The sequence below is a fragment of the Euleptes europaea genome, chromosome 4 (assembly GCF_029931775.1).
Source record: "Euleptes europaea isolate rEulEur1 chromosome 4, rEulEur1.hap1, whole genome shotgun sequence".
NCBI lineage: Eukaryota > Metazoa > Chordata > Lepidosauria > Squamata > Sphaerodactylidae > Euleptes > Euleptes europaea.
The window spans coordinates 103,011,608-103,024,059 of record NC_079315.1 but is presented as its reverse complement, the minus strand read 5'-3'; the positions used below and the strand labels follow the sequence as shown (position 1 = coordinate 103,024,059).

Genomic DNA, 12,452 nt, shown 5'->3' with positions numbered 1-12,452 from the left:
GTTTTTAGTTCGGGACGAACCGAACTCAAAAATGGCAGGAAACCGGGGGAGCCGAATTCAGCGAGTTCGGGAGTTCACAAATAAATTCGGCAAATTTGGGGCGTCAGTAAGCAGCATAACCGTCAGTAAGCAGCATTCTCCTCCCCCGGCCAATTGGTGGCCAAGCTGGGTCTTCTTCTGGCCAATCAGTCAGGATTGAGTACTGGAGGAATCAGCTGCTGCGCGGCCGGGCCGGGGAGAGAGAGAGAGAGAGAGAAATCCTCGTGGGGGGGTGCTTGTGCACATTTGCTCTTTTCTGTGGCTGCAGGGGGTGTATTTTTGGGGGTAGAGATCCCAAACTTTCAGCGGAGCTTCAGAGGAGCCTTCTTAAGAGACCCCCCAAGTTTTGTAAACATTGGGTCAGGGGGTCCCGAGATATGGGCTCCACCCCTTTTCCCTCCCCCTTTTCCATTTCCGTGGCTGCAGGGGGCGCTTTTTTGGGGGTGCAGCCCCCAAACATTTAGCATAGCTTCAGACGAGCCTTCGTAAGAGACCCCCCAAGTTTTGTAAACATTGGGTCAGGGGGTCCCGAGATATGGGCTTTCCCCTTTTCCCTATTGGGATGAATGGATCACCCGATACTGTATGCATCTCCAGAGCGGCAAAACCTTCCGTGCTTAAATGGAATCATATTGGATTACCCACTCCTCCCAGCCCCTCCTGATGGAACAGAACACAGCCACAGTAAGACCCCTTTGGGGGCTTTAATCTATAATTTTTCTCCTGTGTGTGTGTGTGGGGGGGGAAAGCAGAGTCTGTGTGTGTGTGGGGAGGGAGCAGTTTCTGTGGGTGGGGGGGGAAGCCAAAGGGGGCTTTCACCCGTTCTGCCTGGGGTGTGTGTGCCCCCTTGAGTCTCTCTCTCCTTGGTTTGAGGGGGGCTTCAGTTGTGTGTCCTCAGGTTTTCCCTCATTAATAAGATCGGTTAGGTCTATTTTGATGCTTGCTCAAAACTGGTTTTCAAATGGTTACTTAAAGAATGCATTTTTCCTGGTCCCGGGTCTGATGCAAAAGGGGAAATTCCACCCCTCCTGCTCATTATGCATAGCTAGCTGCCTCTGTCCCTTTCCATGGTTTGCAAACTCCCAGGTGTCAGGTGTTGCTTTGCATGGTTGCAAAGGTGTTGCTTTGCAGTTGTGGGTGTTGCTTTGCAGTTGTGTTGCTTTGCAGTTGTGTTGCTTTGCAAACTTCTTAGCACCTGCCCCGCCCTTGCTCTCATCAGCTGTTTGTCAGGGCTGGGAGCTTTGTGCGTGGGCGGCAAGCTCTGCTCAGAGATGCACATTAAGGGTGGGGGGGACCACTTTCGGGGCCCATATCTCAGCCCCCCCGACCCAATCTTTACAAAACTTGGGGGGTCTTGCAGGAAGGGTCCTTTGAAGCTCCGCTGAAAGTTTGGGACCTCTACCCCCAAAAATGCCCGCCCTGGAGCCGAGGAAAGGCGAGGTTGTGTTTTTAATGGCTTTATTTGGCCGAATTTTTTTCCCGAACTTTGAATTCGCGCCTAATTGCACGGACCCGAAGCGGGGGAGTTCGGACTTGGCATGTCCCGAATCCAGACGGCTGAATTTGGCCGAATCCGAACTATACCGAATTTTTTTTTTCAACAGCCCTAACTACCATGACATCCCATCCCTGCTCACTTCTAGAATATGAAGCCAACTGAGAAGGGAGATATGCTGCAAGGAGTGGGAGGCAGATCCTTTATCCACAGACCACCTTTCACTTCTAAAGTCCACACAGGCCATTTATGCAGGGCTGTTTCCTTGTGGTCACCCTGCTGACTACTTCGGGGCTTTGCTTTGATTATGCATGCAACTGTCAGAGGTCGCCTTGCTCTCCCCGTTGGATGCTGGCTAAACACAAATCCAGAAAACGCAGGCAAAATGTGCCAAAAGGTGGGGGGGGGAGAGTGAGGCGACCTCCGACAGTCAGAAAAGGCATGCGTAATCAAAGCAAAGCCCCGAAGTAGTCAGCAGGGTGACCGCGGAGCAACAGCCATTCATAAATGGCTGCAGAGAGTGGTTTCAACATGATTGCTCTAGATCCTACTTTAAGACACAAATCCCATTGGAAATGTCCATGCAAAGGCCCTGCCCATGTGGCTGCAGCTCTGTGGAATGAACCGATAGCAGTACAGCTCCTCGACAACTACTGAAAGGGAATGTGAAAAGAATAGATCACCTTATTCCAATTGGATATTATGGTACAGCTGCAAGTGTGACAAGCCCAAATTCTGAAAGCAGCTGGTTTGGAATCAACAACTCCTAAGAACATGGCTTTTACTGTGGAAATGAGACCCGCTTTTTCAATATATCCAGTCTTTACAAACTGATATTTTAGGACTTCATTGTGGCACTGTATTCCTTCATACTATCCATATTCAAGCAGGAATCCATTTTGTGGTAGACAAAGACATACCAGAGACCTATAAAAACACAGTTTCTTTGCTTGCAGATAAATAGAGTAGGGGAAAAGGTAAAGGTCCCCTGTGCAAGAACCGGGTCATTCCTGACCCATGGGGTGACGTCACATCCCAACGTTTTCTAGGCAGACTTTGTTTACTGGGTGATTTGCCAGTGCCTTGCCCAGTCATCTTCCCTTTACCCCCCAGCAAGCTGGGTACTCATTTTACCAACTTCGGAAGGATGGAAGGCTGAGTCAACCTTGACCTGGCTACCTGAAACCAACTTCCACTGGGATTGAACTCAGGTCATGAGCAGAGCTTGGACTGCAGTACTGCAGCTTACCACTTTGCACCATTGGGCTCTTTAGAGTAGGGGAAGGAGGTGGGAATTTCTGCAGGCAGCTTACTCTTAAAATAGCAACAATCACCTCCAAAGCCTAGGGTTGCCAGGTCCCTCTTTGACACCAGCAGGAGGTTTTTTGGAGGGCGAAGCCTGAGGAGGGCGGGGTTTGGGGAGGGGAGGGACTTCAATGCCATAGCGGTAATTGCCAAAGCAGCCATTTTCTCCAGGTGAACTGATCTCTGGCTGGAGATCAGTTGTAATAGCAGGAGATCTCCCGCTAGTACCTGGAGGTCGGCAACTCTACTAAAGCCACAGTCTGCCCTTGCTAGTCCCCAGGGCTGCTTCTTGCCAGTTCTCCCCCTGATTCGTCTTCACTGGCCAAATTCAAAACTGCCAAACTTTAAAGCACAGAGAGGCAACACAAATTCTACCACTAGGAGAACCCACTGACAATCAAAGACCATGATGAATCAGTACCTTGGTATCCACTACCAAGTGCCAGGTGAAAACAAAATAATTGGGCAGAGGGGCATTTTGCAAACACAAAGATCATATATGAAGAAGACATGCCGTTGAGTTGCAACAAATTTATAGCAACACCGCCCATGGAGCGTTCCAGGCAAGTGACGAGCAGAGGCGGTTTGCCAATGCTTTCCTAGGCACAGCGAACCCGGTCTTCTTTGGTGTTCTCCTATCCAAGTACTAACCGTGGCTGACCCTGCTTAGCTTTCAAGTTTGGGCTAAGCTGGGCTATTCAGGCTCCTACATGTGTGTTTGTGTGTCTCTTTGTGAAAATGACCCATAAATTTATCAAATCATGCAATCAATACATGCAAGTAGGGCTGTCAATTCGGTTCGGTCCGAACTGAAAATCAACCGAATTTCCCCTGATTCGGTGATTTTCAGTTCGGATGGATCCGAACTCAAATCTGGCGGGCAACCGGGGGGGCCGAATTCAGAGAGTTCGGGAGTTCACGAATAAATTCGGCCAATTCGGCCCTCCCTTCAGGGGAGCCCGCTGAAAGGCGCGGGCTGCCCTTTAAACTGAGCTGCGCCTCCCAGCTGGGAGGCTCAGATCAGTTTAAAGGGCAGCCCGCCTCCCTTCAGCGGGCTCCCCTGAAGGGAGGCGGGCTGTCATTGAAACTTATCTGCGCCTCCCGGGCGGGAGGCGCAGATGAGTTTCAATGACAGCCCCCCCCTTCAGGGTAGCCCGCTGAAGGGGGGCGGGCTGTCATTGAAACTCATCTGCGCCTCCCGGGCGGGAGGCGCAGATGAGTTTCAATGACAGCCCCCCCCTTCAGAGTAGCCCGCAGAAGGGAGGCGGGCTGTCATTGAAACTCATCTGCGCCTCCCGGGCGGGAGGCGCAGATGAGTTTCAATGACAGCCCCCCCCTTCAGGGTAGCCCGCAGAAGGGAGGCGGGCTGTCATTGAAACTTATCTGCGCCTCCCGGGCGGGAGGCGCAGATGAGTTTCAATGACAGCCCCCCCCTTCAGGGTAGCCCGCTGAAGGGGGGCGGGCTGTCATTGAAACTCATCTGCGCCTCCCGTGCGGGAGGCGCAGATGAGTTTCAATGACAGCCCGCCCCCCTTCAGGGTAGCCCGCTGAAGGGGGGCGGGCTGTCATTGAAACTTATCTGCGCCTCCCGGGCAGGAGGCGCAGATGAGTTTCAATGACAGCCCCCCCCTTCAGAGTAGCCCGCAGAAGGGAGGCGGGCTGTCATTGAAACTCATCTGCGCCTCCCGCCCGGGAGGCGCAGATGAGTTTCAATGACAGCCCCCCCCCTTCAGGGTAGCCCGCAGAAGGGAGGCGGGCTGTCATTGAAACTCATCTGCGCCTCCCGGGCGGGAGGCGCAGATGAGTTTCAATGACAGCCCCCCCTTCAGGGTAGCCCGCTGAAGGGAGGCGGGCTGTCATTGAAACTCATCTGCGCCTCCCGCCCGGGAGGCGCAGATGAGTTTCAATGACAGCCCCCCCCCTTCAGGGTAGCCCGCAGAAGGGAGGCGGGCTGTCATTGAAACTCATCTGCGCCTCCCGCCCGGGAGGCGCAGATGAGTTTCAATGACAGCCCCCCCCCTTCAGGGTAGCCCGTAGAAGGGAGGCGGGCTGTCATTGAAACTCATCTGCGCCTCCCGCCCGGGAGGCGCAGATGAGTTTCAATGACAGCCGCGCCTCTCCAGCGGAGCCCGCTGGAGAGGCGCGGCTGCCCTTTAAACTGATCTGCGCCTCCCAGCTGGGAGGCTCAGATGAGTTTAAAGGGCCCCCGCGCGCCTTCAGGGAATCCCTGAAGGCGCGCTTCGGCCGAATTTCCCCCCGAACTCCGGATCCCCCCGAATTACCGGGGATCCGAAGCGGGGGAGTTCGGACTTTGGCACGTACCGACCCCACAAGGGTCAAATTCGGCCGAATCCGAACTGTACCGAATTTTTTTTTTTGACAGCCCTACATGCAAGTAGTTTACTTCGTAGACAGCGCACAATCTGTTGGTGTGCATGGCTGCCACTAGTAAACCCTGTGGAACTAATACAAGACCTGTAGTTTTCAGGGCTGGCTTCCCTTAAGGAGTGCAGGAGTATGTCCTCCAGGACATTTAGTCCTCAAGTTGTGGGAACACACAGTGAGATATGAATGGGCTTTGTCATCATTTTGAAAAATCCACCACACAAGGCCCAGAGAATGCTTATGAACCTTTGGGAAACAGAGTTTGAGTCACCCCCCTTCCAAACAGCTCCTACCTGAACATATTTCCCAGTCATAACACTCATTGTATCCGCAGGGCACCTTCCTCGTGCTGTTTGCTGAAAGACTTGCCCTCTCAGTCGCCCAGTTCAAATCGGTGTCATAGTTGCAGGGGCCGAGATGGAGGAAGTGGAGCTGATCCTCGCCCCTGCACTTCTCTGCCAGATACTGGCAGCCCGGTTTTGTTGAGGCTTGAGCAGAAGTGACATTCAGTACACAGAAGTCTTCTGAGCTGAGGCTGCCAAAAGGGAAAGGTCAGCAGGCAACGTGGTTCTGTCACATGGCCTTCCTGCCCAGCTGACGTATTGGCCACCTGATTCCTCCCCTGTTGAACTAGCATGACTGCCCTGTGCTTTACATGCAAAGAGGGCTACAGAGAACACTGATGGGACCTTTGGCTGCTCCCTCTCTGCAATGGGGCTGTTGCTGCTGCTGTCAATGCAGATACATTCCCAGAGGCAATAGAGCACATGGCTACTATATGTCATAAGAACATAAGAAAAGCCCTGCTGGATCAGACCAAGGCCCATCAAGTCCAACGGTCTGTTCACACAGTAGCCAAGCAAGTGCCTTAGGAAGCCCACAAACAAGACGACTGCAGCAGCATTATCCTGCCTGTGTTCCCCAGCACCTAAATAATAGGCACGCTCCTCTGATACTGGGGAGAATAGGTATGCATCATGACTAGTATTCCTTTTGACTAGTAGCCATGGATAGCCCTAACCTCCATAAACATGTCCACTCCCCTCTTAAAGCTTTCCAAGTTGGCAGCCATCACCACATCCTGGGGCAGGGAGTTCCACAATTTAACTATGCATTGTGTGAAGAAATACTTCCTTGTATCTGTTTTGAATCTCTCACCCTCCAGCTTCAGCAGATGACCCCACATTCTAGTATTATGAGAGAGGGAGAAAAGCTTCTCCCTGTCCACTCTCTCCATACCATGCATAATTTTATAGACCTCTATCATGTCTCCTCTTAACCTCCTACTTTCCAAACTAAACAGCCCTAAGTGTTTTAACTGTTCCTCGTGGGGCAGTTGCTCTAGTCCCCTGATCATTTTGGTTGCTCTTTTCTGCACCTTCTCAAGCTCTGCTTTTTTAGGAGTGGTGACCAAAACTGAACACAGTATTCCAAGTGTGGTTGCACCATAGTGTGGTCTCACCACTGAACACTGGCCCTGAGGGAGCTGGGAATGTCTAGGCTGGAGAAGAGGAGGTTGAGGGGGGACATGATTGCCCTCTTTAAGTTTTTGAAGGGCTGTCATTTAGAGGAGGGCAGAGAGCTGTTCCTGTGGCAGCAGAGGATAGGACTCACAATAATGAGTTTAAATTGGGGGTGCAGAAGGTACTGGCTGGATATTAGGGAACAAATGTTTTACAGTAAGAGTTGTTTGACAGTGGAATCAGCTACCTGGGGAGGTGGTGAGCTCCCCCTCACTGGCAGTCTTTAAGCAGAGGCTGGACAAGCACTTGTCAGGGATGCTCTAGACTGATCAAGTATTTGAGGGACTGTAATATAGAGGATGGTGCTGAGTTGTTTTCTGTTGCCCAAGAAGGCCGGACCGGAACCAACAGGTTGAAATTAAATCAAAAGAGTTTCCGTCTAGACCAGTGTTAGTTAAACATTAAGCTTAGAATAATATTTGAATATATATTTTTATAATAGAGAACTTTTAATTGAAAATATTAATTTATTATGGGTTTATAACTTTGTTTCGCGGACCTTAATTTAGTTCTCGCGGACCCCTGGGGGTCCACGGACCCCTGGTTGGGAACCAGTGGTCTAGACATTAGGAAGAATTTTCTAACAGCTAGAGTGGTTCCTCAGTGGAAAAGGCTTCCTCAGGAGGTGGTAAGCTCTCCTTCCATTGAGGTTTTTAAGAAGAGGTTAGATGGCCATCTGTCAGCAATGCTGATTCTGTGACCTTAGGCAGAAGATGAGAGGGAGGTCATCTTGGCCATCTTCTGGTCCCTAGGGGTGTGGAGGGGGGAGGTAGTTGTGAATTTCCTGCATTGTGCAGGGGGTTGGACTTGATGACCCTGGTGGTCCCTTCCAACTCTATGATTCTATGATCCTGCATTAAGCAGGGGGTTGGACTAGATGGCCTGTATGGCCTCTTCCAACTCTATGATTCTATGATTATAGGAACAAAGATCTGAAGTCGTTGAGGGGTGATGGTGAGGGAAGCAGCCATGCATAAAAGACCAAGGAGTCATTACAACTCCATCTTACATGGTCCAGGAGAACTTGTGGCCTGCCAAGATCCAGGCAACCCACCCAACACAGAGGTCTGGACCCCCCTTCTGTTGGCTGCCTGTCTGGAATGCCAAAATCAGGGAAGCCATCCAACAGCTGACAGGCCACAGGCAGGCAATTTCTGGCTCATCCTTCTTACTTACTCACAGTCCTCCTCGGGAGACATACACACGCATTGAGACTCCACCTCTTTCTGTCCAAGCCTGCAGTTGCCTCTGGAACGGATCTGCTGACCTGAAAGAGAATTTGACAGTCATCAAACCATGGCAGCTTGGCCTAAACTGAACAATATACCGCTGACATCGCTGCCTTATCTGCGGACAATGAACAGGCCTCCTGCTTTCAATAATTGGAGGAGGATGCAAAGAGAGGCAATTTTTTTGCTTGCACTGTTGGGTTGGTGGATATCCGTCTGAGAGGGGGTGGCCCCAGCTGGAGCAGCAATTGCATTTTCCTTTGACTCAGTGGCTGGCAAACTGCAAATATGTAAAAAAATCCATCTTTCCAGCTTGCCAGGAAGATGAGTAGAATGTAGGTGTACGCCATTGTGGATCACCATAGATAAAGGGGGGAAAGTTATGGATGATTGAGGTTTAGAACACACTCGATGAATCTGTGACCTACCAAGCTTAACACAAGTTGCCAGTCATGTGTTTGCAGCCTGCCAGGGAACTGACAGATCCCTTGTTTTTATGGCCTAGGCCGGCAGCCAAGTCAGGAGGTTTATTGGATCTTTGGAGGGCTTCTTTCAGCTTAGAGAATCACTAGTTATGCAGGCTTGTTTGATAACCCAGCCTGTTCAGCCTTATATGTGGTGTGAAGCAACTGACTCGCAAGCCCTATCTTGCTGCTTCTGGTTGGCCTCTGGAAGGTCAGAAAAAAAATCCACGGCCTCCCTTCCCCTCCCCACAACTGAAACCCTGTGAGGTAGGTGGGGCTGAGAGTGTGTGACTAGCCCAAGGTCCCCCGGTTGGCTTTGTGTGTAGGAGTGAGGAAACAAATCCAGTTCACCAGATTAGCTTCCGCCGCTCATGTGGAGGAGTGGGGAATCAAACCCGGTTCTCCAGATCAGAGTCCACTGCTCCAAACCTCCGCTCTTAACCACTACACCACAGATTACAAGCCACGGTTTGAGTACAGCAACTAGCACAGATAGGTACATACGTTTCTTGCAAGACAGAGATTCCAAAACAGCTGGGGTCCAGGACAGGTCATTCCCACAGGTGTATTTCGTTTGGCCCATGAGAATGAAACCATCTGGGCAATTCATCTGGATGGTGTCCCCAATCTGGTATTGAAGTTTAAATGGGGAAATCACGATGGCGTCAGAGACCAATGGCTTGGAGCAAGCCGATGCTGTAGGTAAAGAAAGATCAAGTCAAGATAGTGAAGGTAAATGAGCCACGCTTCGCCTAATGGCTTTCATGTAAGCTTGCCAGCTCTCCTGTTACGACAGTTTTACCGTAGAGTTTCTGTCAATTCCTAGAGTGACACGATGTCGCTTCTAGTTTTCCCCAGAAGTGACATCACATTGTGTGCAACGCCAGTGCTCCCCCCGCCCATGTCCTTGGCTTTCATCTCCTGCTGGGTGCTAGGCACTGTCTGGCAACCCTACTTGCATGAAAAGAAATAAAGCAGGGAAACCCCCTGTGTCTTGAACAAGTTATGTGGGAACTGAGCTACGGATTAAAGGACTTCATTCCTCTTCTTTACATCAAAGCTATTATTCTGGTTCTTACGTTCACATTCAACAGCATGTTGATTCCATGTTTTGTCCGGAAGGCACCTAAGGAACTGGTACCCGTTGAGATTATGTCCATCCAGGCAGACAACTTCAGCCTCTTCTCCAACTGAGTAGTAACGTTTCTCATTCTGAAAGTGAATCAAATAATGTATTAAATGGATCTTCTCTGATCTGAGCCAGAGCTATGTACATAACTGCGTTCAACTTGCAACCAACATATGGCAACCCCAGCAAGGGGCTTTCAAGGCAAGTGAGAAGCAGAGGTGGTTCGCCATTGCCTTCCTCTTCAGAGATTTCCTTGGTGGTCTCCCATCCAAGAACCAACCCTGCTTAGTTTCTGCAATCTGATGAGATCAGTCTACACCATGCTGCCTTCCCTCAATATGATCCTTAGCTAGACCTGAGTTTTAAAAACTGAACATATTTTCTGGGAACAACTATGGGCCCCCAACTGCAGTGCGGACTGGCAAATGGGTTTGGCTTGAGGAAGGACTGGCAACTGGGTTTGATATCAGGGACCATCCATCACTATGTGTGTGTAAAGTTGCAGCCGACTTCAAGTTGCAGCCGACTTATCACAACCCTTTTTGGGGTTTTCATGGCAAGAGACTAACAGAGGTGGTTTGCCAGTGCCTCCCTCTGCACAGCAACCCTTGTATTCCTTGGTGGTCTCCCATCCAAATACTAACCAGGGCTGACCCTGCTTAGCTTCTGAGATCTGATGAGATCAGGCTAGCCTGGGCCATCCAGGTCAGAGCATCCATCACTATACCTTTCCTCAATATACTGGATATCAAGATGTTGTGGACTTTCAGGTTAACTTGATATGCTTTTTAAAATGCTTAGCGTAAGCCCCCGTGAGAGTCTGCTTTGGCTTCCTGTGCAAAATGGCAAGTGTGCATTTTCCCTCACTATTCCAGAGATTCAGAATTTTGGCCTGGGAGAGACAACTCACATACCGCTAAGAACCAGATCTGCTGACCACTATTGGAAACTACTGTTACACTGTATTATGAATACATTGATTCAGTGCCCAGAATAATCCCAGGGAGGACAGCACATGGTCTGCTACAAATATTCAACTGAGGAAGAATTACTGTACACTCAGAGGAACCTCACATCTTGCCTTCAGAAGGTAATCGGAAGGTTTAATATAGTCATGTGTTGGCTCATGTAATTGTGGGCAAAAAAGGTAGCCACACCCATTACCCACACATTTCTCAGATTTGAAATTCAGTGAGACTATCTTATCTTTTCTCCAAAGGCTCTAGTAAGAATCTTAGAAGCTGCGATTTTAAAATCGAGTTAAAAATAAGAAATTGAATGTCTCTTTGACATGTGCTAGTGTTACCTCTACATTTGTGATTCTTGTTTAGTTAAACATTTCAAGAATAAATTAGATGAATTTTAAATTCCTGTGGAAAGTTTTCCAGGCCTATTTGAATTGGAATTTCTTTCTATCTTTAGTGTTACACAGGCCCCTATTCATATATTTCATATATATAGTTGTGCTGCATCATGGATTCTGTAGTCAATGTAACTAAGGAACCCATAGTGCAGCATAACTGTGAGAGAAGTGTACATATGCATCCAGGTTCTAAAGCAGTGAAATAAATTTAGATATTTAATCCTGCTCCCTGCCCATCTTGGCACATAATTGTCAATTCCTGATGCCAGTTTTAACGTCCCATTTCTATAACAGCCTTTTGGAAGCAGTCCTCCTATAAGTGCATACACATGGAAACATAATCTAAATGATTACCCATTTTGCTGGAATGGAAATGTGAACATAATGGTACTGAAACCTTTTCTGGAATAGGTGTGTGCTTACTGGCACCCTGTTTGTCTGTACATTCTCACAAGATTATTTTAAAAAGTGATCCTAAGGTTTACAAAATGGCACTGAAGGACTGGTGCTAGTCAAAGACTAACATCCGAAGGTCTGGGCACAGACCCTTCAGTATTTTGACTAGTGCTTCTCACCCGGATGAATCCATTTTCAGGCGGTACTGGAGTCAGGCATCCAGAGTCAGATTCAGGCTCGAACATTTCTATCTCTCTTCGACCTTCATCATCATTTACACACGGAGCCCCCCTGAAATGGGTGATCATGTTAGGAACATGATAAAAAACACTCTGAAACAGCAGCAATACAGAGCCTGAACTTTGGAATATCTCAGAATCTGTCAGAACAGACAGGACAGCAAGTCAGCATCTGCTGGGGCCCTGCAGCCATACATACATACATATAACCTTTATTGGCATAAATAGTTATGGTCATGAGATCAGAAAAAGCAGGTGTTTCATAAAAAATTACAATCAATTAATATTTAGGATTGAATCTTAACCTTAACCACTTCCACCAAAAACTCTGCTACCTTCACTGTAACCTGTCATGGAGTCATTCAGCAGGAATTGACATATGGTTGTTCTGTAAGGGACCATAAATTTGCTAATTAAAGGCAATATAATCTTTTTGCGGGGTTCCTCATGTAAATGACAATCTAGGATAATGTGTTGTAGGGAATCTGGCTGGCCCATTCCACATGGACATAGTCTCTTGTTAAAGGGAGTTTTTGTAAATTTCCCATAAAGAACCTTGGATGAGAAAGAGTTAAAATGAGCTAACTTAAAAGCTCTCCATTGGAGGGGTTCTTCCAGTGTATGGAAATATTGCTGTATCTTTCCGGGCAATGTTAGCAAATCCATTTTAAGTGGGGAACATACTGGCAGATTGAGTGGACATATTTTCTGGTATTCATGGTCTAACAGCAGTTGCTTCATTATATAGAATGCTGCTTTTTCATCGAGCAATAGTAATTCATCCAAATTAATTCTGATTTGCCCTGCAACCAGTCAACCACCCCAAACCCCAGTAGGACAGCCATTCTCACAATCCTCAAGCACCTAGAAAGGTGAGAGGCAGTA

At 48.8% G+C, this 12,452-nt stretch overlaps 1 protein-coding gene across 1 annotated transcript in view; it reads right to left on the bottom strand.

The window, feature by feature from the left end:
* The window catches only part of LOC130476771 (complement component C6-like), a 34,527-nt gene that overhangs the window by 2,079 nt on the left and 19,996 nt on the right, over positions 1–12,452 (bottom strand). The window contains exons 12-16 of the mRNA XM_056848760.1: positions 11,508–11,619; positions 9,520–9,652; positions 8,945–9,136; positions 7,924–8,014; positions 5,518–5,759 (exon numbers count right to left, since the gene is read on the bottom strand). Of these exons, the coding sequence (XP_056704738.1) occupies positions 5,518–5,759; positions 7,924–8,014; positions 8,945–9,136; positions 9,520–9,652; positions 11,508–11,619 (770 nt within the window). The remainder of the gene's footprint in view (positions 1–5,517; positions 5,760–7,923; positions 8,015–8,944; positions 9,137–9,519; positions 9,653–11,507; positions 11,620–12,452) is intronic.